Genomic DNA, 27691 nt, shown 5'->3' on the forward strand with positions numbered 1-27691 from the left:
ATGGAAACCGCCCGACATGACCTCGAACCAACTGTAACTTCGCTGGCTGCAATCCAGGCTGCTTCGAACGGGCAGCAGCGATTAGAGGTGGGAGAGAAAGAGTGAGCGAGGGAGGTGGTGGCGGTGGTTGGTAGGCTGGTGGCAGATGCGCCGCCACTGCTTCTGAATCATCGCTGACCTATTCACTATTTATACATCATGTCCGCAATCAGCCTAAGTTCATTCTTCTTTCTTATTCCTTACCTCCCAATTTTCCATTCGTCTCTTCCAACAACTTACCTTACCACAATCACCTCATGTTATCAGTCAGCTATGGCCGGGTTGCATTCGGTCATTTTTTCCCCATCATACTCTTATCTTTGCTGCTGCTATTCCCTTACGTTGACCTGGTCGCCGAGCCATAGACGCCCTCTTGCAATCATTCATTCTCTCAAAGTTCCATGGTCAATTTCAGGGAATAATGCGCCTCAAACTATTATTACTGTCTTCTATACCGTTAATATGGACGCAAACACAGTTGCTGGACTATGGTGAGCGAGCCGGAGATCAAGTGAGTATTTATTTCATTTGTTGTTCTTTTTTCTGATGTTTGGTTTGCAAGCGCATTCTTCACTGCAGTTTTGATTTCACTTGGTCCACATCAATTTAAATTTCATTTCTTTTTCCGCGGCCGGGCTCGCTTTCTATTCATTCTCTCTATTCATACGTATTCTTTGTCCGAGCTCATAAGTGAGGAACTATTTTCATTTGAAAAATTGCTGGATTTTTTCCCTCTCTTGTTCCCATTGTTCCTGTTTTCGACATAAATAAGCTATTGTACACATTTTTACTTGGAGAAGAGTGAAGAAAATCTTTATTCGGATTTTAGGAATGTTTAAAGAAAAGTACAAGTAAGAATTTCTGGAATGTGCGTGAATCCAGTTTTGGATTCCATCGTTTTGAAGTCTTTTCTCAAATATTTGTCTTTTCTACTCATTTCTTGTACTGCTTCTTTCCAAAACTCAGGGTCCATCAAATATTTCTTTTTCTCTGATCGGAAAAATGCTGATGAAAGAGCACATAAATTCACTAGAGCCCCCACATTTACCTCATTTTTCATCAATTCTTGCAAGCAGAAGTGGTCACGTCCAAACTACAAAGAATTATTGCCATTCGTTCGTTGAATGTTTGTCTGTTTGTTGGTGCCGTATTTCTTCTACTAAAGTACTTCAGAACTTGGCGAGTAACACGACCTAATCCAATTATTTACGAATTTCATATTTGTAAAAACTTTCGACTTGAGTAGTCGGTTCACGAATGCCAAAAAAAAGTATTTGAAGTTTTTTTCCATATACTTATCATGGATTTGGTAAACAAAGCGTAACGTAACATAACACTGGTGACAGTTTTCTACGTGAACATAATTCTTACTTCTTCGTGTCCACCAAATTTTATCTGAAGAAACCATTTGGAATTAAGTGTATAGAAACTGCGTTGAAATGTATACGAAAATGGCTTTCGGCACTGAACTGATCTGAAAGTCAAGTTTTTTGTTGTGCTACTAGAATTCTCAGTTGTCAGCTCTCAGATCCCAACTTCTTGTATGCTAATATGATTTCTGATAGATTTCAATATTTCTAGCACTAACTTTAATTTTGGCCTCCTGGACGTCACGGTCGAGGTCTTGGAAGCACTTTTTACACTTTTCCAATATTTATGCTGTTTATGAACTAAATTTTGGGAATCTTCACTCCGAAAAAGGACGCTAATGCACGATTTCTCACCGAAATATTCGGCATTCGCCATTCTATAGTATGGAAATAGCGTCGTCCAAGCATGACGGGCCTCGTTTCGGCGCGCCAACTGCTGAATAGCAGGAACAGCTTTGGAATGAAACATCTAAGGAGGACCTGAGCCATGCGCTCCTTCTCTTACTCCAACCACTGACAAATAGCCGTAGTAACAATGGCGACTGAGGGTGTGTGTGATCCGTCATCTAACCCAGCCCAGGTGTGAATCACGAACGTTGTGGCCCGTTCGGTGTGCAGTACGAGAAGCAGCTGCTGCTGTGGTCGACCTTTGTTTTACGCCATTTACTAGGTGTTCTTTTGGAACAGATGCGCATCCGTTGCACATACGTCGATGTTTCTTTTGTGACACAAAGTGAATGTGCGTTTATGACACTGCTGGAGAAACATAGAAGCAGGTGCGCAAGGAAGTTTGTTGAAAATATCTTTGGTAATGTCTATACAAAGAAAAATCCCTGCATACTGGAACGAAATCACAGGCATGATATTCTGATCAGCTTTTCGATATAGGATGGTGCTAACTGGAACAAACTAGCAGTAGAAGTCAATATTTTCACGAAATTTCGGGAAAGCTATTTTAGTTTAACACCAAAAATGTGGAAAATTTAGGAAAGTAGTCTTATATCTACGCATTTCTATTTATCTTCAAAGAAGATGTCATCTATTATTTACATAATCCGATTCCAGCCTGTGAAGACAAGTGTAAAATTTCTTTAAACATAAAAACCAAAAAGATAAGATATCTATCTGAGTTTCAGTGTACAAAAATTCAACAGTTGTGCATCCCTGAAGTTTGCTGGAAAAGTTCAAAGAAGCCAAATACAAGATGTACAGATTTCTTCACCGCTAATAACGCTATATATATATATATATATCATTCGTAAACAATACATCTTCGTAGAGTACTGCATATATAAGCTAATATTAACATTCTTTTTTACACTCTGTGAAGGAAGTCACACTAGTGAGCTCGTAAAGCTTTTTTACAGTGTATGAGCGAATAAATATACCCACGAACAACTTAACGACTTAAGAGCTGCACTAACTGCACGTACTTTTCTTATAGTTGGAATTTTTGAATTCTTTTTTGTGCCATCTTAACCAAAGCCTCTATTCACCTGGGTGAAGGGACAGAAATGTTATGTTAGTAAGTGACCAGTAGCAGCGAGTAAAACCCAGAGTTTTCCCGTTAATGAAGTGGACCAGTAAAGCCTCGTGGATCACTAATTGTCACGCAATTTCTAGGATTTGATTTGAGCACTCTTCAAGAACAGAATATCAATAAGAGGCTGGTCCATTGAGGTTCATTGTGTTCCAACGAAATAATAGGGTTTTCCCGGCCGATCTGATAATTTGAGCCCATCGATCCTTTGTCATGTCACATCTCGAAACTTTGCAAGAAGCGCACCTAATGTTAGAAGATTTTGCAAACATTCCATTATGTGCATACGTCCTTTTCAAAAACTTTAACAACTTACGCGGATTAAGAAATGCAGTATGTGCAGAAGTACAGCACCACTTGTATACTTCTGTGAAACTCAACTAGGAATAGACCTCAAATCACATCTATTCGCTATCCGATCCGACCGGATATTCACCACTTGACTTGTGGTGCAATTCGTCGTATACGCATATACAACTCAATTTCAATGTTCAAAACCTTTTTCAACCTTAACAAATACTTCTCAACTCAATACTTCGAAACCGAACGAGCTGTTCGCGCCCGTCATTCTTCGCCTAAGTCCTCCGTAGTCTCAGCGCTACAGCTGCATAGTTTTCATAGGAGAATAAAAAGAAGAAAGCAGCCACGAGATTTACATTTAGTGTCTATGAGCCCCGGGAGGCGTTTCTCCATGAAAATAAATGCATAAATACTGGGCACTCGTGTGGATTGACTACAAAATTGAACAAAAATTTCTCAGGAACAGTATTTAATTACCGCTCGAAGTACGCTAAAGCTCAAAAAATTGAAAAACTTTTTTTTTCAAATTAGTTAGAAGTCATAGAAGTAATTAGCGTTGATCTGTTCAGTGACTATTTAACAAGACATCTTATTAACATATAAACTAGCCCTCAGCGCCAACATTAACCGTGAACTGTGGTTTAATGGCCGAAATGAAAACAGAACGAACAAATCCTATGGTTCCAAGAGATTGAATGTTTATGATTTTTATGTAAGATAGCATTGTTATGGAAAAGATCAGAAGAGAGAGAATATTGGTTTTTTGGCTGTCCACCTAAAACATATGTTGAACAAACCATAACATATGCCACAACGTAACACCTAATTCAACCTTCGTCGTTCTGCTATTGAAGAATTTTTTGGGACTTCGTTCCGGTTGCCTTCGTACGTTCCAGTCACCTTCACAATGACTTCTTTTTTCTTTACCTTTACAGCCCTAATTTTCCTCCTCACGAAAAGTTTCGGAGTGAATTTTATTCAAGCACTCACCTCGTCTCCAAAAAAAAAAACTGAAATAAGCAGCACAAACAGAGATCTCTTAGTTCAGAATTTCAATCCCTTGCAACTCCAGCGATAAGCAGTGAAAAAAGTCCAGTAAAATTACCTGTTGCTGTAGCGATTCAACTGCTTCGATCCGTTAAAACTACTTGATCCGAGAAAAAAAGAAAAAAATTGAGAGCAGCGAGCGAACGGTTTTTGCGATAATCAGTAAGTATGAGAGCCACTGAAAATTATCAGATCGTAGCTGCTGCCCCCTCCACTCGTCCTATTTGCCCATAATAAAACGACTTTTGCGAATACACGTGCACTTGCCGCCGGACATGTTCAGCCGGAGCCTCGCGCGCGACTGCTGTGGGCACAAGGAAGAACGAGTGTACATCAAGCAGAGTGAAATCCTGCGTTATCGGCTGAACACGTTTGGAGACCATAGGATGTCAAGTTCTCGACTAGGGCTAGAAATTTCAGACCCTTGAAAACCTAAGTCTCCCTGGCTGTTGCTTAGAAGCAACGTTAAATCTGCCAGAACAAATTCTCCATTCTCTGGTAGGATCCGACCATTATCCAACATATTTTCATGAACATCGGAAGTTTTTGATTACTGTTATGAATTTACAGAGAATCTAGTAAAATGGTGACACACAGTTCTCCTTAAAAGATATATTTAGAGCCTGGATTTCTCAGACGGGCAACATGCGGTTGCTATTGACGTCCCAATGGTATATATGGAGACTCCTTATAGTGAATTATACATTTCTCCGAATGGAATAGTCGGTTTTGGAGAACGATTGCCGGGTAATTGGGCTCATATCACCGCATAATTTGAAAACTCTAAGCTCAGGCTACCTTTGTAGATGGGGTGGCACCGTTGCAGAAGTTAAACCGAAGCGCGATTGCTACTTTCTACGCTCCGGCCAGCGAAGGAATAATCTACTACAGGCAAGCTAATTTTCAGGATTTCAATGTTGTTACAGTTAAGTAGAAGTGAACCTATTTCGTTTAGGTCGACATCGTCCGATCAGCGGCTTCTTCGTCGCCTTACTGATTACATCCATAAGACGTTTGCTGATAGTTCAGATTTTCAAACATTACAAGCAATGATTGTCACATGGGATGGAATCCAGAACAAGGAACAGGACGGAGGCGCCACATTTCAGGCACGCTACGCCCCGAAAATTGTGATATATGCATCGTAAGCATCCGATCATCATTTTCAGCTGGCACTCGCATCCGATGGTATGATAACGTATGCCCTCATGCAATTTCTCAAGTTGCCGTGGTCGGCATCCGGAGGGATTTATGCGCAAAGCGGATTTACCATGCCAGATGGCCGCTATCAAAGTAACACAAATTCGGGAGGTCCTGATGTGAAAGAACTTGTTGGGTGTGTCTTTTTTTCTTTTTTTCTCTATAGTAAACGCATGTATGTAAGCACTTTCGAACTTTATGCATTTTTTTACTTTAATTCACCGAAATGACGTCTCTAATTGCAATGGTAGCGAATTCATACTAAATTTATTGGAAAGCTTTGCCAAATCAGAGAATTGCTAGGATACTCCATAGAGAGGACACAAGTATAGTGCAATGGTGTTAGCGACAACAAAACCGTTAGCGTTAGGAAACATAACTGAACTGGCAAACTAAAGATTCTTGGAAGTGGATGTTTGCCCGTATTTTTGCAAGGTGTTTTTAATTTTTTCATACTCCCAAATTATCCTCTAATGATATTGTGAAATGCAACATTTTCCCCTCAGGACCAACGTCCTTTATGCCAGATTTGTCTGGGGTAGATAGGGTAGTGAATTTTTGCATACGTTCACCCTAAAAAAAATCATTGTATAGACTTCATCACATTTATAATTCAGAATCGTTGATGTTTATAAACATCAAAGATTCTGAATTAGGGATGAGCTCTTAGAAAATGCAGAACATCACCACAAGGCTCTGCAGCTATTTAGGAGGTTTGCAAGTATGGTTACGATCTGAAAGCCCTTTAAATCCTCAGCAATATTATGCATAGAAATCAATGAATTTTTTTAAATTTAAGCTCAGAAAAGCTGAATAACTCTCGCGATTTGTTTTCATACGATCTTTCTCTTCTTAATATACAGTCTCTTCTTGATATAGTATATAATATTTGCACACCCCTAAAAACTTTATCAAAGCCACGAACCTTACCCTTTGTCCTCTGAGAGACGGTAATATAAAATATATAGTAATAGTAGTATAGTAATATATATAATATTAGCAATAAAAATGAGTCCAAAGCAACCGTTGCCTAGTCTTGAATCTTTGCATATCTTAGTCCAAATTCTGAAAAAAAAATTAAAATTTCTTTATTTTAATTCTGCAAATCAAGGAACAACAATGTAATTGCCATCACTATCAGATATGCAAGGAGAAAATATCATTTGATTATTTGTTTTCTGTTTTCTCTGCTGTGATACCAAAAGGGTTCTAAAATAAGCATTCACAACATTTCTAGTTCTACTAAGCAATAGTTAAATGCTGTAGAACATTTTTGAAATATTTCCTCCTTCTCTGTACGAAAAAAAGCCGGAATTGCAAAGGCAGTCATTGTTCCGTGTCCATATCCAGATTCACACGATTGCATGTGCCATTCGATTATTGCTTAACACAATTACGTGGCGACAGTTTTGTGCGCCATTCTCAACGGGGGTAGTGTGGGAACTCGTAGATGTTTGTCGCATAGAGGTATATTTTGACCCCCCAAGCCAAGGTATCACCAAAATCAAAAACAGAAACCTTTTCACGGATTGAGAGGGAAAGAGGCAGTTCACGGCAGAGTGTGATCACGCTCAATTCTCTCTTTCATCGATCGTCATCATCAGAAGGCCTCACAAGCGTCTGACACCTACAATTTCTCTCACAACTGTATTTGTAGTAATCCGCCATTAAATGATCTCAGAGGAAGTTTATGTTCATAGTTTGTGAGCTTAGCGTATGAGGTAGATCGTCAGTGATTTACGGCGACAAAAAAAACTAGACTTTTTCCAGAATAAGCAAGGCCTAAGTTGTAATAGTACCCGATCGTTGAAAAGTATTATAATATAAGCAAAGCTGAAGTTGATTCGGTTCTGCAAATGCATCATATGGTTTTAATTTTCGATCGGGTTACATGGATGCGGTATTTATCTCTGCACGGTTTTCCGCAATGCGTCCGCCGTAGCACAAAATCTTCTCTTGCTTGACACACACTCGCTCTCCTCTCTTCCCTGTCAAAATAAAATGCGGCTACGTGGCCGCTGAACTTAGGTCCCACGCTAGTCGCGACAGCTGATTCTTTCCGCTAACAAAATGATGGTTTACATTTGTTTCTTCTGGGAGCGTGGTTTTTCCCAATGGGATATAACAGCCGGATGTGTAGATGGGATATAACAGCCGGAGTGTAGATTGCGAGTAGGGAGCGTGGTTCCACTCAATTCCACCTAATCGTCCTTAAAAACGACGTGGGAATCGCCTTAGTTCCTGCGAGGTGTGTAAGAACATGCCACCTTTATTCACGCTCCGGTCTGCTCGTCAGCCTATTTACTGGTTTACTTGAATGAGCTTGTGAGGAGACCTCATTTATTCCTCATTTATTCTCGTTCGTGAGTGTGGGCAATGTACAATGCTGGTGTGTTCTAACATTCTGAGCACATCCAAATTCAGTTCTCCTCAGGGCTACTAGTCATGATAATGAACCTCCTGAGTGAGTGTAAAAACGAGCTATTTCATTAATTCTACGATATGCTACGTTTTCAGGAAAAGAAAAAGATGAGAAGAATTTAACACATTTTCCTCTCCCTCCGAAACTCATTCCTTCCAGGCTGTCAAACAATCCAGAAGGAACATCGTTCATTTTCCGAGTATCTGGTTCAGCCATAGAAGACCCGAGGGAAAACGCTGAAGACTATGAATACACGAATTACGACCAGACAGATTACGACGGTGACGAGAGGAAACCACGTGAGTTGAAAAATTTCTTCAATTATTATCACAGAGAAGAATAATCCTTATATTTGGTTACAGCAGCTGACTGCCCTGTAGATCCATACAGTGACAGATGTCCAGACGGATGCAACATTCTCACAGATGAGCGTATGTGCTCAAAATGTGTGTGCGCAGGTGAGATGCTGGTGCATTGCGCAGTGTTCGGACACAGATGGCCACTACCTCGAGCTTTTTTTAGAACCACCTGCAGATGATGTTGAAGGAGTTACCGAAGAAGCCGTTCAAAGGCTTCCCAAACCAGCACATCCACTCCGTCCGGAAACCGCTGAAGAGAAGGGAGCTCATCGTGAAGGACACGACAAAAGAAATGAAGAAGAAGAAAGACGAAGAGAACATGAAAGACAACAGCATCAGCAACAATTGGAAGAAAGACGCAGAGAATACGAGCGGCAACTGCAGGAGCAGGAAAGGCGTAGAGAGCATGAGCGGCAACAAGTTGAGCAGCAACAGCGGGAGCACGGAGACGAGTCAGTGCATGAGCAGCAAGAGGCGGAAAGGAGAGAGCATGAGCGAAAAATGCAGCAGCAACGTGCTGAAGAGGAAAGTGGACAGCAACAAAGTAAGGCTTCATCAAATATTTGCCTGCGAAATATGTGATCAAAATTAGGTAACTGTAGGTAATTTTGCAGAGAGGCTCTGATTAATCGAGTTGCTAAAATGAGTACGATCACTTATTTCCAAAAATATACATTTCACTTTAAATCTAATTATTATTTTACTTTAACAATTAAATAGTCGTATCCAATCTTCTTCTCAGCTCTGAGAGAAACTGGTGATTTTTTTTCATTTTTAGAACCTACACCCACCACTTGCGCGGCTGCTGGCGAAGAAGCTTGCAACGTGAACGCAGGTTGCAGGTGAGACTGTACTTCTTGTTTACCGCATGACTTCGAAGCAGATACAAAGTTCTGGACCTCTATTCACAACAATACTAGACATAAAATTCTCGTAATTTTTCGGATTTCACATAACTAGTAGGACACAAACATATCGTTTCCTCTTCCCCCTCTCCCTACCTACCACCCTACAAAAAATAGTGTAAACATTAAGCCCACAAGCGAAACATAGGAAGAAAAAGTTAGGTATTGTTATTCTCTGGTACTTATACTACATGTACTATACCAAATACACTAGACTACATAAACGTATTCTCTCTCGCTTCCACCTTGTTAGGATTTTTGATGTCCTCGAATAATATTCCAGCGAGTTCACCTTCTTTGCGTACGAAAGCGGGGTATCATGCGTCACTTATACGTTCACAATGAAGCTACAAACTCTATTCAAAGAACCGTTTTATCTGCCCCAAGACGATTATTCCAAATTTCTTTCATGTATTCGATGTTTCCATAGTCGCCGGTGCTTAATTCTAATCGAAATGATTTCGACGCTTCCGCTGCAAATCATGCATTTTCTATGTTTCTACTATTGAAGGATATCTGTCCACTATAGCGTTTGAAGTCCATGAGTTCAAAGGCATCACCCCGCGGATCTGAAGTGGTACGGATCTCAGGTGGAGTATTCGTATACGGGATAGTAGATTATGGGCAGGTGGAGGGGTGATTCCGTCCTTTTCTTCCTAATTGCCGTAAAAAACGGCCCAGAAGATACGGCTTCGGGCGTTCCGGCGAGCTATTTTCCACAAGAAGTTCGATTGGAGCACGCCAGCCTTGTGCACGCGCCGCATCTTCCGGGTCGTTTTTTACGGCAACTAGGAAGAAATGGACGGAATCACCACCCTCTCCATAATCTACTATCCCGTATGCGAATACTCCACCTGAAATCCGTACCACCTCAGATTCGTGGGGTGATGCTTTTAAGGGAAGTGATAGTAGGCAAAATTTTACTACTTCTATAACTACTTTTACTTTTACTGCTAGGACTTACTTCTACAGTTTTATTTTCAGAGATTATGCCGGTGGATTTTGCTGCGAGTGTCGAACAGGTTACTACGGTAATGGAAAGGAGTGCTTGAAGAAAGGTAATTGTTAATACGTGAGGAGGTGGAGGGGGAGCGGGAGAGAGGAAGAAGGGGCGCTTATAGTCGGATGAAAACGACATGAAGACCGATGGAGTTCTGTAAGCGGATGTGTTCGTAGAAGGACGGTGGAACAAGACGACTGAGATTCACCGCTAGTTTCACTGGGACGGAAGTGGTGAGTGATACTAGCGAGAGCGCCCCCTCGGTCCCAACCGCTACGCTCCATCAGGCCACTTCGAACGCACCCGTGTACGCAACTCCACCGAACTTCAGGTCTTTGTGACCCGGCTACATCAACGGCGGTTGAGGATTTTCGGCAGCGATTGTATACTTTCGGCCTCGATTTTGCATTTACATCAGAGCAGCTAACTGTAGAGTTTTTAGGTGATCCTCAGCGGATTTCTGGTTCATTCGAAGGAGTAATTAATGGGATGTCCATCCCACGAACAGATCTCCACACATTCATCACAGGCACCGATGGAAACGCTTACACAGCTGTGTCGAAAATCCCGTCCGATCTCGGATCTCCGTTTCTTCTTTTGAATCCTATCGGATCCATTATGGGATGGTTGTTCGCAGATGTAAGTTTGAGAAATGACTTTTTTCATTTTTTTTTCGACAAGATACTGCACTCCTCTGGAAGTGAACGTTAATGAGAAAGGCAGCGTATCATTCGCTTAAATAACAAAAGGGTTTATAGGTGCAGTCATCGACAGCCTACAACGGCTTCCAGCTAACTGGAGGTCTGTTCAATCGTACAGTAACTCTTCATATTGGCGATCGCTACCAGGTATCAATTCGACAGAAGTTTAGTGGACGAGACATCTACCACTATTTCAAAGCTACGGTAAGTGACTCATGAAACAGATGATCGAAAATTTACCAAAAGGCTTTCCAAAAGTCGATTTCTACTATTATACGACACAGCTGTCTCTCTCAAAAAATCTGCTGTTTCAGGTTTTTGTGTCGGGAACGTTGCCTGACATAGCACCTGGTGCCGAAGTTCAATTTCCTGACTACGAAGAAGAATATCGCAGGGAGAAGCCGGGTATGGTCTTCAAATGATGACATTTTAGTTGAAGATACCAAAAATAGTGTTTTTAGGCGTTGTTCGATCGTACACGGGCATGGACATTATACTAAGAGAAGGCGGTGAAACGAAAACGATCAGAATGACAGTGGACCAATTGATTCAATTCGATGAATGTCCTCACAGAACTGTAAGCTGAAACGTTACGTAGTGAACGCGCATACAGTCCTCAACAGGTGTAACTCGACGGCGAAGATATCTATTCTTTGTGGCTCTGATACACATGCTCAACTCAAATTCGCTAAGTAGAAAGGATTTTCGGAGCGAAGCGCCCCCTTCCACGGATGCGTCGCTTCAGTTTGACTGAGCGCATCCGGAGAGGAGTGTAGCTTATACTCGCGCTTTACGGTGGTAAAGGGTTGTTTTATCAGAGACAAGACCATTTGCTGCTAAAAACACTATCCATGGTCTACAAAATCAGCGATTTCTAGCCCAAAATGGGTCGTATGACCATCCTCCACCTCTTTTAGAGTTACTGAGCCCGATGATAATTTAATATTTGTCTATACATATAGCACAACATATATTTTACATTTAGTTCGACAAAGACAACAACGTTGTTCTTCATGTCAAACGAGTTCATGTCACATACGACGCCAGTGAGGGAATTGTGAGGTACAGTTATTAATGATCTTGCGAAATTTTGCAACTAAACTTTTTACGTCATTCTCCGGTCTGTCCTTTATCGCAATCTGCAACGTTGAGCAGTTCTTCAAAACCTTCCAGACTTAAAACAGCATCATTCTTGCTCGATCACCTGTCAAAGGCCAGAAGTACAAGAATTTGAAGGGGTCGATCTCATTTTGATATTTCGGTCATCTAGAATTGGTAGCAGGGGTAGAGAAGCTAATTACTATGTAGTGCAAACATGTCGCGTTACGGGGCTGAAGACTTTACTGACGAAAAGAAACTGTTATGTAGGTACTTGCAGACACCGAATGCCGCGTTTCAATAGTTTATAAAAGGACGGCTCTTTACTAGGGTAGTGATATTTTTTGATTGAGATACTACGTTAAAAAACGCTCCAGATTGGGAAGAAGACTATGATTGTTGTCGTGTCGACGACTGCTAGGTGCCAACAGTCAGAAGTTGCAGGCTGAACCGTAATGTAAAAACGTTGGACAAGGGATTTCCCAGTTCTCTGCTGGATCTGGTCGGATGTATAGTAGAGTCAAAACGACATGAAGCACGGTGCAGTTGCGCAAGCGGATGCGCTCGAAACGGTGCGGTCGAGCGTAGCGGTTGGAATCGAGTGGGGACCCTTACTAACACCACTTAGCTCTGCAGCTCGCAATGATCCCACCCGGATTCCAACCGCCATCTCCACCGCGTCGCTTCGAGCGCAGCCGCTTACATAACTGCCCCGTGCTTCATGTCGTTTTGACCCGACCATAGTGTAGCAGTTAGAGGTTCCGCTTCCTGCACGATCGATCGGAGGTTCCTAGTGCTCACCAAGCCTTTCATCCCTCCGGGGTCGATAAATTGGTACGAGACATGTCTGGGAGGATAAAAACACTGACCTGACACATCGGCTAGCCCCCACAAGTTATTGCATGGGACAGTTACACGTTCGTAAACCCCAAACGATTCTGAATTGAAGTGAACGTGGAGGCGCATCCCAAGCGAACTGATTAACGCCAGGCACTTCATCATTTATCCTTTATCCTGCTGGATCTCTTGAATACAACGCAATACACAGTAAACAACCCTTTTGTCTTATCCATGATTTTATGCGTAGCCCAAAAGCTCGTAAATTGAACTTGATTCAAGGTTACATAAACCAAAAACCTTCAGTTAGGTGTTCATTCTAGACCAGAGGACAGAGTCGAGCAATCCTAAATGAAATAAGCATAAGTGATGACAAAAGTGAATAAATCCCCCAATCATGGGCGACTGTTGCAGCCCTTAGATGCAGTTGAGGTGAAAAGAATAACGAAAGCGAATTAGCAGAAGAGGAAATAAACAATGCTGCACTGTCTCGTTTAGATACGGGTCTCGAAACTACGCTAAACCAGGAAGTGTCAGTTCAACGAATCGAGAGCAGATTCAGCCTGCGCAGCATTCGCATTTCGATAGACGTCAACACGGTCAAGCTCAACAGCAGGCACAGAATCCCGTGGAACTGAATCGAGTTCGTACATCCACTGTCTTCATAATAAACACACAAACCATGTCCAAGTACATTTCAGGACTTGTGTGCGGAAGGCCGGCATGTCTGTACACTGCCAAATATGCGTTGTCGTCCAGTAGATCCGTCCTACCGTTGTGAATGCCTGCCAGGATATCAAGCGAAACGTAACGAATCATCGCCACTCGGCTGGAATTGTCAAGGTACGCATCCGCTCGTCTGTGTTATCCACTAAGCACATTTTGATCTATGTCTGTAGATCTCAATGAATGCGAACGTGGCGATCACACATGCGATCACTACGCAGTCTGTCACAATACGGACGGATCGTTCACATGTCAATGCCGACCTGGCTATACAGGCGACGGTCATCACTGCTCCAGTTCGTGAGCCGCGTAGATGGGACCCAGTGGTAGCTGGAGCGTTCCAAAGAAAAATTTGTGCATTTTTTGCAGCCTTCCATGGAGACGAGACCAGTATGGAGAGTGGCTTCACAACCATGGACGCCATTGAACTGACGCTACCACGGGGAGAGCCCGAACAACAGCCACAATCCCAACATCCAAAGGTACTTGCGCCTTTTAATTAGCTATTCAGCTGGACTAGATCCGGGATTTTAGATTTCAGCCTTATAGCAGGATCTTAGGATAATAAAAAAGTGTGGTGGTGTACAGTAGAACAGCACAATAGTATGTAGTATAGCAAGAATAGCACCAATTTCTTCTATCAGGGTATCAAACCAACTGTTTTTCGAAGGAAACCGCCATCATATGGTCTTTCCGATCAATTGATCCCTGTTCTGAGAGATTTTTTAGTTTCTTTCATGAATTCTTGACCCCACAGAGATCATTTCATTTATTCGCGTGTTTTCTGTTACCTTGGGTTACAACGTATTCATGTTCATGTTTCTTTGTTTTACGTGTAGAATGTTCTAGATAGTTTACACTTTTGAAACTTTCAATCATTTTGTAAAAATGCTCGCGTTTTCCTTTCTTTTTTGTTACCTCTGCTACCATTTTGATTGACATCTTGAAAGCAATGTGAGCGATGGCGAAACGGGTATACTACGGACAATAAACAATTACGTACTAGTTTATGATTCCTTTGTGATACACTGTCACGTCCTTGAGAGTGGACAAAGTCAGTGAAAGCTTCGCTGCTTGTCCCGTGTTATTGGCGAGATCAGTTTTTCTGGCTTGGAGACTTCATTTCGGGCCGTCACGTCCTTGATCGGGATGGATATCAGCAAGTTTAATTGCACTTCAGGTGCTGATTGACGCTACAGCCATGTTCAATTCACACGAGCGGCAACCTCTTGTGCAAGGCTGCAGCTGTGTGCGATCGTCGAACCGATATTTTAGAAAAAATTGGTCATCAAATGGTTTACGTTAAAGGAGGCGTATAACGAAGTTGACGTAGTATGCAAACACTAGAGAAAACGTAGAGCTTGAGTTGTTGATTTCGGAAACCAGCATGATCCGTTCATCTTTCCCTAATTGTCGAAAAAATGGCGTGGGAATGGCGTTTGCTCTTACGAGTTACCTTGGAACACGTCCCCAATCCCCGTCTACACGTTCCGGTTCCCTCAGGAACCTATTCGTTGGCTTTTCTGCGATAGGCTGGTGAGGAGACTTCATTAATCTTCGACCGCTCGATCGTGGCCGCAGCGCGTGCACAAAGGTGGCGCCATGTAACTGACTTCGTAGGAAAGAACACCATCTTCCCCGCCGTTTTTTTTAAGACAATTAGAGGAAGTTGAGCGGAGATGAGCTCGTTTCCATAATCTACAATCTCTACGTTTTTTCTGAGGTTTCCGAATAGTTGAGTACGTCAATTTCGTAACACTCTTCCTTTAAAGCGGATTCATTGCATTGGGTTTCCTTCTTTAATTCTATCTCTGAAAGAAATGCAATTTCTGCTAATCGCCCAAGTAATTAATAATCGATTAACATATATTATTCTTCGAAATCGCTAGATCGTTAAATCGATAAATTATTCTAGATATAAATTGTTGCTGTCGGGTTCAAGAAAGTTCCCGTTATAAAAAAAAAATTAGAATTAGTTACTATTTACGCAATCAAGCAAATACTTTGTCGCTGAATTTTTCAGATTTAATCGTCGCCTACTTCTTGAACGCTAGCAAAACGTACTAGCTGATGGTAGGCTCGTTTTGTACTTTCGCCTCCGCATTTAAAGGCATCACCCCACGAATCCGAGGTGGTGCAGATTTCAGGTGGAGTATTCGTATACGGGATGGGAGACTATGGAGAGAGGGGGTGATTCCGTCCATTTCTTCCTAATTGCCGTAAAAACAGCTCGGAAGATGCGCTGGAGCGCCGCACAAGGCTGGCGGGCTCCAGTCGAACTCCGTGTAAAAAATAGTGCGCCAAAACGCCTGAAGCCGTATCTTCCGGACCGTTTTTCACGGCAATTAGAAAGAAATGGACGGAATCACCCCCCTCTCCATAGTCTCCCATCCCGTAAAAGAATACTCCACCTGAAATCCGTACCACTTCAGGTTCGTGGATTGATGCCTTTAATCTATACCAATTCACTTACATTTGCATTATCTAGACCTGAGTTTTCAAACAGCTACTTCAACCCCAATGACCTCATATGATAAAACTCACTCCATCCACTGCTAACTTAATGTATATATACCTACCTGCAACGCGATCTACAAGGATGGTTGGCTAGAGGGCGGATGGTTAGAGTTTTTGCTGCGAAAGCATGGATGATTCGAAACCGCGCTAGGCCAACCAAGCCATTCATCCCTTCGGGGTCAATAAACTGGAACCAGACTTGTCTGGGAGGATAGAAACACAAAACTGATACATCGGCTAGTGCCTGCTAGCCATTGCGTACGCAGAACGTGTGTTCATAAACCTCGAACGATTCTGAATTGAAGTCGAACGCTTCGGAGCATCGCAAGCAGATTGATTAACGCCAGGCACTCCATTCTCGATCTTTTATTTGCATGAGTTTCAATAGTACAGATTTTTTAGGGGACCTGCACCAACCACCAACAATGTCATCAATGGGGTGAATGTGCTTTTGTGGATGGTTCACCACATGGGCAATGTAAATGTCGTGGTTGGTACGTCGGCGATGGCGTCGATCATTGCGGTCCTCCTCAAGGTACCCTTCCTCCAATATTGCAAACACTGAAAAAATATAGTTTCTATGCAGAACAACGTCATGAAGAACCACGACTGAATGCAAATATTCCGATGCGAGGAGGACAACCTTGTGGTCAGCATGTGTGCGACGTCAACGCTGAATGTATGCCATCACCAAGTGGAGGAGTAAGTCGTGGTCTAGCTTTTCTCGGAGCCAAAAGAACGAACTACCTCATTTTTCCCAGTCCGAATGTGTGTGCAAGGCGGGTTATCACGGAAATGGAATTTCTTGTGAATCGCTGTCCGACGACGAAGAGGAAGTCAAAACACAAGTTCCAGAGGAGACAGTCGGTGGGTGGTGCGGCACAGTAGAGTAGTTACCGTACTACAGGCTTCTACTTGTTTACTATAAGTTCAGGAAAGGTATGTAGAGCTCACGAGGAATGCTCTGAACATGGTAGCTGCTCCTATAGTAGGACTCTTGGATACTATCATTGCACCTGCACAAAACCTTATGTAGGTAATGGAGTGGAGTGCACGTTGAAGCATGAAGGAGCCCAGGAGCGAGGTAAGCGTTTTGATGCAGTTTACTAAAACAAGTAAAATAAGTAACAAGTAAAATCTCAGCTACCAAAATTGATCTTTGAAGATTAATTTGTGACCTTCTTCCCCCTCTGTGGTTCTTTCTTGTAACAAAGTTCTCTTACTTTTCTTCTTTTCAGAAGAACAGCAAGGTTGTGATCGACTTCGTAATTGTGATCAAAATGCCCAATGTGTTTATGACAGCCACAACAGGTCTTGGAGCTTAAATTCACTTAAACATTGATTTTCGCTCTTCTTTTTTGTATTTCGTTTTCTACAAAATCGATCCGATCTTCAGAATATATCGTTGTGAGTGTTACGAAGGATATGCAGGAGACGGTAAGACTTGTGTACAGATCCACACTGGACGGCAGCAATGGGAAGGGGGAGAGAGTGAGTAATTGTTGTTAATAAATGCAACATTTAAATTATTTTATTGAATATATTCAAATCATGAACGTCAGCAAGACATCACCTCACGTTCTATGAAAATATTTCTCAATAAGTGGGCTAACTCGTTGAATTCGGTATAAAATGCTTTTCGTCATCTGTACAAAATCGCTTGAACTTTTAAAGGTCATTAAAATTTTCGACTTGCAAATTGAGCGTAAATGTTTTAAAGGAGTGCAAAGAAATGAACCTCGAAGTTAAGATTTAGTTTCAATTCAGGACCTTTGGACGAGGTTAGGAATTCACTATTTGAGTCGACGATGTATACAACTAATAATGACAAGCATCAATATTCTTGGCACGACATCTACCTGTTTTTCGGCACAGTTATTATTATCGTTGGAATCAGATTCTACACCAACTGTGCAGATTCCTTGAAAGATTCTAAGAAGTTTCACAACTGTTAGTTGAAACAGTTAGCTGCTAAACACCGAATACCCTTAAAAATTGAGAAATTTCTGAAATATGACGAAGAAGAATCGGAACATTTTAGTTGCCCGCTCCAAAAATTCTGATTGTAATTAATTCCTGTAATTACTTCAATGTTTTATATGGGCGTTTCAGAACAGCCTCAACAGTGTCGAGATTCGACTGACTGCCACCAGAATGGGCACTGTGTCGTGGCCGGTACGCAGGGCTACATTTGTGAATGTTTACCAGGATATCGTGGGGATGGAGTTCGACAATGTGCAGTAGCAGGTGTGATCCTTGGTTTTCCATAAACAGACGGTTCTCACTCTCCATAAAAGTTCCTGAAATGGACTAGATCCTTTTTGAAATGTACTTTTTGCTTAGATCAATGCAATCCTACGGATCGTAGCTCATGCCACCAGAATGCTGAATGCGTCTACGGGGAAGCGGAACGAGCATATGTTTGTAAATGCGTTAGAGGTAGGTACATTTAAGAGGAGATCAGTTTTCTATGAAAGTGAATAGCTAGGAGGATATTTTTACCGTTCTAGGCTTCACCGGCGATGGAGTCCGCTGTGTCCCTCATGCCAGACCTCAAACATGCAGAGAGGAGCCGCGACTTTGTCATGCAAACGCTCAATGTGTCTACAACCACAACGAGAATACTTTCATCTGTGTCTGTAAACCGGGAGCAGTGGGTGATGGTTACCAAAAATGTGACATTCAAGGTTCGCCAATCTATCTACCCATTTTCTGAGCGTATTCTCTAAAAGACTACTTCTAAAGAAACTCCTCGATGTTCCAATTGCTCCACGCACGCCCATTGTAGTCAGACTCACGCAGGTGGATGGCAGTGCAAGTGCAACGCCGGCTATCAGGGAAATGGGCATGTCTGCGCAGCGATGAGTAAGTTTCCACAAGATTTACCACCATCAAAAACCATTGGAAATTGGAGAAAATCGCTGACGTTAGGGAGTGTAGTGCAGTGTAGACCCAGCTAAACGAAGCTTTTCACTCCTCTGCAGTCTACAGCTAGTAGCAGATCTGTCTGGGAGCATAACCTTAATGATGTTCTTTCGGGCTCACGGCACCGTCTGAAGCATCTTACTTTTCAATTTTATTCCTCTAGATTCCTTGTTCGAATTGTCGAGACAGATGTAGAGCAGTCACTGATAGGTTCGCCTGCGACTGCACGGTCGATAGTTCGGAACCGCCCAAACCTTTCATCCCTCCTGGGACGGTAAGTTGGTGCCAGACTTGGCTGGGAAGATAAGAACACCGACTTGATACAACGGCTAGCTCTCGCAAGTTATGGTATAGGCTGGACACGCATTCGCAACCCTCAAATGATTCAAAATTGAAGGTGAACAGAAACGTCAAATCCAAAGAAATTGACCACCAAATTGGGCAGTTCGTATTTGCTTCTAAGTTAATTTGATCCACATTTTATATAACAAAAAGAATAATGACATTTGTTCGTATTTCGTCGTTACTTATGTTCAGTTCTTAGACAAAAATGTTGCGACACGTTGGTGTCCTTATTACACAAACAATAAAAATCAGTGTAATACATTATCCGAAAACCTGATACATTCCACAGTTTTATCATCAACAGCACAACCACCGTCACCATCCGTCCATTTTGGCATCTTAGCAAGAGCTTTCCCTATGAAGCTAAGTAGAAAATTACTCCTACATGTTTTTCTTTTTCCTTTTTTATAACCTTTTTTCTTGAAAATCGACACAACTGGGAACTTTTACCATATGGAGAAATTTGAATTCCTGTCTTTTTCAAGTAGCATTCTCAAAATACGAAGATTTCGCTGCATGCCGTCTGCAACATTCTAGTGCTAGGGCTGGCTTTGGAGTACATTTTGTTGCGTACATGTTCCACAACAGTCCCACGGCCTATAGCCATGCAGATTTCCGAAGATTCTTCCACCTCCTTCGTTTCATTTACGGTTAATTGCCCTCTCATCAACCTATGACAATTCTTGTTTTGTGCAACAAGCTTCTTTCCTTTTTAAAAGTGTAATGCGTTCATCGCAGTACCTATGGCCACATTTCTAAATTCAGCAATTACCTCGGTTATGAAGCCAATAAGGTGAAATCTCCAAGAAAACGAGGCGTATCGTTAGGTATCCGCAGCCTACGCGACAAACTATCCTTAGGGGAAACGACTAGGAACTGCTATCGTTAATTACCAAAAGGTCTACGCAGCAGTTAATAGCGTCAGCAGAGCATTGCGCTGCGTTTGTCTTATGCCTCGCCCATCATATCGCCCCTCATCGTCTAATCAGGTGCGAAACATGCCTCGCAAGAGCACGTTATCTCTGGTATTGCTTCTGTACAGAGTACCGATCGCTTACGCATAGAGATACATCGAATGATTGCACACGAAATGGCAGAAATAGAAAATAATAGCGTTTTATTTAAGTAAAACAACAAATCGAAACTTTTACAAACTATTGCAGTATCTTACGTGGATTAACTAGTCTGTATAGGTACAAACATACATCTATATCTTCCATATAGTTTTTTTCAATTACAAATCTGCGCCTTTCAGGAACCCGGTTCTCGTTTCTATACCTTCTAATTTTATTTCGGAACATTTTCAATCTTTAGCTTCATTTATGTTTTCTTTTATTTTTTCTTGTACAAATCTTCTGCGTTCCTTCTTCATTTTTAGCATTTTCAAATCCTATGTTTTTTTTCTTGCTACGTTGCTACCTCTTCGTTCTTCCTTGAAGACAACCTTATCACTTAATTGCAATACACACACGGCATCTGACCTCAGTGAAGTGGAGATGGGCATGGCTTAGTGATCACAGGTAGCCCAAGATATGCCTGCTCTGGGGGGAACGGCCAAGAGGTACCCGTATGATGTGCCGCCGCGTATCCAGGAGGCTAATGAGCGTCGTTAATTGCACCGCGCGTCTCCTGATACCGTCATAATCGCTACAGTAGCCTGGCTGCTCCTCTTGTGCTACGTCTTCAAGATGCCCCGCCCACGCCTCCCTACACTCCCCTTTCGCCGCGTCTACCGCTCTTACGACGATTTTTTGTCGCCGCACCTACAGCTTTTATGATGCGCTTTTAAAATCGAATAGAAAGGAAAGAACATGATATTAGATGTTGTTCGAAGGTCTACATAAAGTGTGCTTGCAAGTTAATATAAAAGAAGGAAAGAATGAAATAGATTTGTATAAGTGATATGCCATTTAGAAATGCGAGTCAAAATGAAATTATCCTGTCTCGACTTGTTAGGTGGGAAACACTCATTCATCTCTGGGAATGCAAGAGATGTTTCAAAAAATGTCCCACTGATCGGTGTTATGCTATCATTTTTACTTTTTTCTTCGCTTTTTAAGGATTTCTTTTTGCTCATCTAGCTGGGTAAAATTGACGTCCAACGATCAACGAGGCGCGAATAATGCCTCACAGACATACACTGTACCTAAAGGTATATCTCGAAGATACAAAGGTCTCTGTTCGCCACTAATATACCTAACCTGTCATATCGATTTTATACAGGGAATGGATAGAAATGAAGCGATAAAACGCTGTTGAAAGAAGTTTGAAGAACCATACAATTTCAAATTTCTATTATATAAAACTGTATAAAACGTACAAGCATGTATTGAAATAATTGGCATGTGCTGTATATAAACATTATATCTATGTAAAATTTTGAAAAGGTAAAATGTAGGAGTTTAAAGAATGTATACAAAGTAATAAGCGCATAAATTTACTGTTATTATAGCTGCTGCAGTTGAAGCTGAACACGAATTCGCTGAATGGCATCGTGACAAACAAATACTTATGCACTGTTAGTTTATATCGAAGACATAGGGCATGAAATGAGTTAAATTATGAGATGTGTGGAAGTATATGCATGTTATTCTTTTCCCTGGAGCATCTTTTTGAGATAATTTTTACTTATGTAAAGTTACATTGGATAGAAGGATCTACTTCTTCTCTTTTATTCCCAATAATATGCGCTTAGTTTACTATATCCGTACATCAGAATTCGCTGCGGCAATTCGTTCTTCACTCCCTCTCCAAAATTCGCACTATCTACCGCTTCGTCGCGGCGCGAACGTCGCGCGCGGCGTTGATCAGAGAGCAATAGGTAGGCGGGGTGTAGGTGATCTCAGGCGGTCGTGGAGAATGTATAGCTGGTGGAGCGAGGAGGACAGGAGCGGTCAGCCGGTTTTCACGGGTACCTCTTGCTCTGCTCTGGCCTACCGGCAGCCTCTTCTGTAGCCACATATTCGGCTGTAGATAATCGGCTGCGGGTACCTAACGAGCGTCCCCACACGAGCCTCTGGAACTTTCGACACAATTCGCAATTTTTACTTTTACGGACGAACAACAAGGTTATTTAGTTGGCTGATAATTGAGAATTTTATTACCTATTAAAGTAACAAAATTCTGAATTAGCAGCCAAGTAAATAACTCTTTTATTGCGTAAAGTTGTTTTTTATCGCTCCTCTGCGTGTGTGTCAGGTGGGAAGATTGGACGGAATTAGAGCAATAAATTCTTCTTTAACATTACTTTCCTCTAAGAGTCAACAAATCAAGTGGTTGGGAAGAGCAGAACGTGAAGGGTACAATTTAGAGAAAATGAAATATTGCACTCTGTGTAAAAACTTTGAACGACGACTTTGATTTTTGACGTCTTCAAGTCATCCGAGACTCACCAAGTACTAGCTTGATCTCGTGACGCGGAGGGTTAACAAAGAGAGACCCCAAGGATGCGAAGCATACGACGTAATGGCGTCGTATGCTTCTTAACGCAGATTTACATAAGGAAGTATTTCAGATGACCAGCATGCTGGTGCTTTTGTATTTGTTTCTTATGCTGGAAAAATACTTAACAGAATGTAAGTTAGTTCACGTTGTGAAATACGTCTACACTATCGAAGTAAACATGAGAAGATGACTCAGAGTTCCAGAAAAACCACTGAATTTACAGCATCTTGTTTGGACGACCGGTCATTGTGCGACCCGCACGCGGAGTGTGTCCCAGGTGAAGGAGGTCACTACGTATGCAATTGTCTTTACGGTTATCGCGGCAACGGAAGGACTTGCACTCGTAAGTATCAGTTTATAATTCTCTTGCGGTTAACTTGTTATATGATGGGAGCTTCATTCTATTTATATCGACTAAAGAAAATCTACTAGTTTTGAATTCGGACCATACTTCAGCTGACTCTCAACCTCGAGATGAAACACTCCTTGTCTCCAGAGGAATGGCTATATTCCAAAGAGGAGTGAATCCTGAAACTCCAGGAAAACAAGTCAGTTGCAACAAAAAAACTAGTGATTTAAATGTAGCATTCGCACGGAATCTCGATGACGAATTTTTTTCTTCAGTAGAATGGCAAGGTTTGGAATATATTCCAGAGAATGGCAGCGAGAACGCAAAACACTCAAACAAATTCAGGAATCGAAGGTCTCAGTCTACTTAACTATACCCTTGGGATGATGAAATTCACCTTACCTATTTTCATTTCTTCAGTAGTACGAGTGTAAAAGGTTGCCTCGTTGAGTGAATAGGCGCATCTCGCTTTTTACTGGAAATATCTGCGCTTTTGCTTCCATTATTGAAAACTTCGTCTCGAACCCTACCTACCGATGAAAAAAACGCAATATCAGATTTCCTCGCGAGTGCTGCTTTAGATGTGGAATCTGTAAGCAATTAAAGTTTTTGTTGTTAATACGGTCATCCTAATTCAGTTGATAGTAATCCCTCATCATATCGCTGTCGGTTTGGATTATGACTGCAAAGAAGACCGAATCATCTGGAGCGATATTTCCGGCCACTCAATACGATCGGCTTCTTTGAACGGTACTGATCACAAGTCATTCTACGCTGCAGATTTGAATAGCCCAGAAGGTGTAGCTGTGGACTGGTCGTCGAGGTGGTCTTCCTTGTTTTCAGATCACTCTAGATAGTCTAGGATGAGTTTTTTCTACTTTCAGAAATGTCTATTACGCGGATTCTCTCAAAGATGAGATAGGAGTAGCCTCATTGGATGGAAAGTATCAGAAAGCGCTTGTAACGGAAGGGTTGGTAAATCCTAGAGCATTGGCTCTAGACTTACACAACAGGTAAACCGAATTTGTGTCTTTCTCAAAGATCTCTGAATAACTGAACTCTCCTCACCTCAGACACTTATACTATACCGACTGGCACCGTGAGAATCCAGTCATCGGAAGAGTTGACATGGACGGACAGAACAACAGGATATTCCTTAATGACGACATACATCTACCTAATGGAATCGCTATTTTACCAAATAGGAGAGAACTCTGCTGGGTAGACGCAGGAAATCACAGGTACTTAACGGCAATCAGGTGACTCTCAAGAAGAGCACAAAATGAGCTACAATCGGTTCATAACGGCTTGACTTGTTGTGGAGTTGCGTAAGCAGTTGCACTCGTGGTGAGACCTTCTTCAGCACCAATCGTGCACCGAAACTGAGCGCCGCATCGAGTGCTCACGTGATTGCACCACAAGTCAAATCGTTTCGACCTAACTTTAGTGATGAGAGGTAACAGTAGTTCTTTTTCGACACTTCTGGAGAACTGCTAGATCTGTGATCAGATTATTTCGTTGTTCAATGGCATTTAAAGGAGATACAACTTTGAGGAGGACTTCACACTCAGACATCATTTTAGCAGCCAGGCGATCGCGTACAGTCGGATCAACACATGAGGCACGATGCAGTTGTGTGAGCGGCTGCGCTCCAAGCAACGCGGTGGGGATAACGGTTGGAATCGATGTGGGACCATTGCGAGCGGCAGCGATAAGAGGCGTTAGTATGGGTCCCTGCTTGATTTTATCCACTAAGCTCCGCCGTACCGCTTCGAGTGCAGCCACCTACGCAACTGTCGTGCTTCTTTTCATTTTGACACTACTATACTTCGAAATACTTCGCATTCGCAGACGCGCCAAAGCACGCTGGTCGAATTCACGCGCAGGCACCAGTCAACTGATTAGAACTCGGTACAAGTACTAATAGTCATCTGAATCATTGAAGTAAAACCAAAATGTTTTTTTTTCTGAGGTAAAATTCAGTAGTACTCCGGATCTGTCATTCAATTTCGAACAGTTGCAACCATGTACTGCCGTATTGCCTAAGTTGTGATTCTGTACTTGAATTTTTCCTGTTTCCTCTCAAATAACAAAGCTACTAAGGTTGTCGTGCATTGGTCTAGACGGGAACAATCGTCGGGTAGTTTTCGCTCCGCTGCAACATCCATTTGGACTGACACACAATAATGAAGCACGATTCTATTGGACGGACTGGAAAGAGTACGTTTTGGCTTATTTTTCTAAGTGTTTTCACAGAGTAACCAACGAAAAAAATGCATTCATTGCAGCAATCGAATCCATTCGGTCGGCATTTATGGCGATGGTTATGCTTCGTTCCCGATTTCCTTAGGAGGATCGGGGAAAGTATATGGAATCTTGAGTGTACCGAAACACTGTACTGGACGTATGTTGTTATGTTTTTGAAGTACGACGTGAAGAGAGACATCACCGAGAAAGGCGCTTAAATCAGCGAAGGGTTCATCACCTCCAAGCTTTCCACATTCCACTTCACCGTCTTTTAACTCCTTTTATTTTAATTTTCCTAAATAAAAGTATGAGAAAGAATACTATTAGATTGCTCCAAAGTCTTGCACCAAATTACAGACAACTATAACTTTATTGTTCTTAGATGTCAATCAACAAAATAATCACCATCATGATCCAAACATCCCACTGGACTATCAGTTTCAGAAGTCCAGAACTCTGGAGGCTGCGAGTCATAAAAGCGCGAAACCTCACTTTTCAGCTCTTTCTGATCATCAAAGTTTTTCTCTCGTAGATATTGCTTCTGTCCCAAAACAAATGGTTATTTTTAGTAAGATTTTAATAAGAGTAATTTTAATAAGAGTAAGTGAGAGTAAGATTTAAAGTCGGGCATTGTCATGAAGTAGAGCAACAGCAAAGTTGCCAAGCTTGGTCGGAAGGTTCCACCGCACCCTGTTTATTCTCCCGCTTTGTCGCGTCTGGCTACCATTTGTTTCGGGAACTGAAGCTGCATCTACGAGAAGAAAAATGATAGCGATAATCAGAAAAAGCTAGAAAGTTAGATGTCGCGCTTCTTTGACTTGCACGTGGAAAAAAATGTGAAGTTTGGTGCAATACTTTCGGACCAACCTAATACGTTGCCTCACGTAAACGCTGAGGGCTGAAAAGAATTGTAAGCAACATCAATATGACAAATTCAAGAATATAGCGATTAATGTCCTATGCTTCAGCAAATACTGCCTGTTCCGTTAACAATGGTGGTTGCCCGTATCTTTGTTTGCCTGGCCAAGAAGAAGTGCGTTGCGAATGTCCATCGAACGTTGCCGTCAAAGGATGTTAAAGAGGCGGTACCAGAAAATCCTATAGCAACTACAAAACATTCTTTCCGAGAAAGAATCGAGATCGATTAGTAGCCACGATGACTAAACTATTTTGAATATGCTTTGAGTTTGCTTCTAATTCTGCAAATTCGTGCGGTCCAACAGCATAGTTAGCTAAATTTCTATGAATGCCAGCCAATGCTCTATGCGCTGTTGCCTCAACTGCACTCTCATTCACTAGGTAACTCTGACCTCTGCCCTACTTTCGAGCCGATGGCCAATGTACTGCCGCCGTTGAACGTGTATCATATTGAAGATATATTGATTGTTTTCTCACTGTCTTATGCTAATGTTACACATTATTTCTGAGACCACAATGCCTTGCTTGTTGTTGCCGTTATCAAGAAGTTTTGCTACAAATACTAAAAGCTTCATTACTTCACTCGAAATAAACCCTTCACTATTAGTTACTAGAAAGCTGTTTTATTGCTTAAAGCTAATTTGTACACATATAGAATGACACAAATATATCCGAGTGCTACAGCGATGTATATCTTGGTAAGGAAATGAAGATAATGAACCTAATCTTCAAGATATGCAGGAGGAAACGATCGGCTTCAGGATATACAAGAGCATCGAGCATATAAGGAAAGGCCAAGAGCGACTACCTCCGTGCTCTACAGCCGTTCAACAATGCTGTTCACCTTCCTTCAGATTCAGTTCCATCAGAGTTGTGAGCGATTGGGCGCCATTCAACATCAAACGGACTGCAGGAAGACTGCCAACCACCAATGGTCGGGCTTCTTCAAAAGTCCTTCGAAGAAGAATATAATTTTCTGCTCTTGTCTCTCGCGAAAGGAGGTGACCGCTGGGGAATCTTTGCGATTGGGACAGAAGTATTACTGGCGCCTGCTCGAGCAAAACCAATAGCGCCGAGAGCGCAAATAGAACAGATAAAAGGATAAAGTTTCTGGTATTAATAAATCCGCTTAGGATGCGCTCCCACGTTCACTTCAATTCAGAATCGCTTGACTTTTACGAACGTGTAACTGTATATGATGAACTTGCGGGACTAGCCGATGAATCAAACCAGTGTTTTTATCCTCCCAGACTAGTCTGGTACCAATTTATTGACCCCCGAGGAACGCAAGGCTTGGTGAGAACTGGGGTGGATTCGAACATCCGATCGATCGTGCAGGAAGAGGAACCTCTAACCGCTACAATACTCCCGCCCTAATAGTACAGATGATACACAAAATACA

The 27691-nt window shown here is 42.0% G+C and overlaps 1 protein-coding gene across 4 annotated transcripts; it reads left to right on the forward strand.

Annotated features, from left to right (window-relative positions):
- On the forward strand, positions 1 to 26449 carry RB195_014916 (uncharacterized protein; the record flags this gene model as incomplete). 4 transcript variants are annotated; one of them, XM_064205388.1, is made up of 39 exons in its annotated part: positions 1 to 87; positions 455 to 550; positions 4917 to 5043; positions 5103 to 5187; positions 5252 to 5405; positions 5466 to 5632; positions 8078 to 8217; positions 8281 to 8376; positions 8441 to 8821; positions 9056 to 9119; positions 10167 to 10240; positions 10625 to 10821; positions 10941 to 11087; positions 11198 to 11288; positions 11345 to 11460; positions 11869 to 11945; positions 13317 to 13461; positions 13520 to 13661; positions 13718 to 13840; positions 13914 to 14026; positions 14189 to 14272; positions 16464 to 16596; positions 16648 to 16763; positions 16823 to 16928; positions 16996 to 17145; positions 17300 to 17372; positions 17458 to 17552; positions 18174 to 18308; positions 18405 to 18500; positions 18572 to 18748; positions 18807 to 18926; positions 22999 to 23118; positions 23232 to 23323; positions 23763 to 23947; positions 24009 to 24137; positions 24198 to 24365; positions 25228 to 25344; positions 25413 to 25528; positions 26340 to 26449. In XM_064205388.1, the coding sequence occupies 39 exons, from the start codon at positions 1 to 3 to the stop codon at positions 26447 to 26449; spliced, it is 4944 nt and encodes a 1647-aa protein (XP_064061266.1). The 4 variants fall into 4 exon arrangements, with proteins under 4 accessions (XP_064061266.1, XP_064061267.1, XP_064061268.1 ...); XM_064205387.1 differs by lacking the exon at positions 14189 to 14272; XM_064205385.1 differs by lacking the exons at positions 1 to 87; positions 14189 to 14272; positions 22999 to 23118; ... (5 more) ...; positions 25413 to 25528; positions 26340 to 26449 and adding an exon at positions 21784 to 21854 and having other exon boundaries at positions 461 to 550.
- Positions 26450 to 27691: the final 1242 nt, after the last annotated feature.

Source organism: Necator americanus, chromosome V (assembly GCF_031761385.1).
Source record: "Necator americanus strain Aroian chromosome V, whole genome shotgun sequence".
NCBI classification, from domain to species: domain Eukaryota; kingdom Metazoa; phylum Nematoda; class Chromadorea; order Rhabditida; family Ancylostomatidae; genus Necator; species Necator americanus.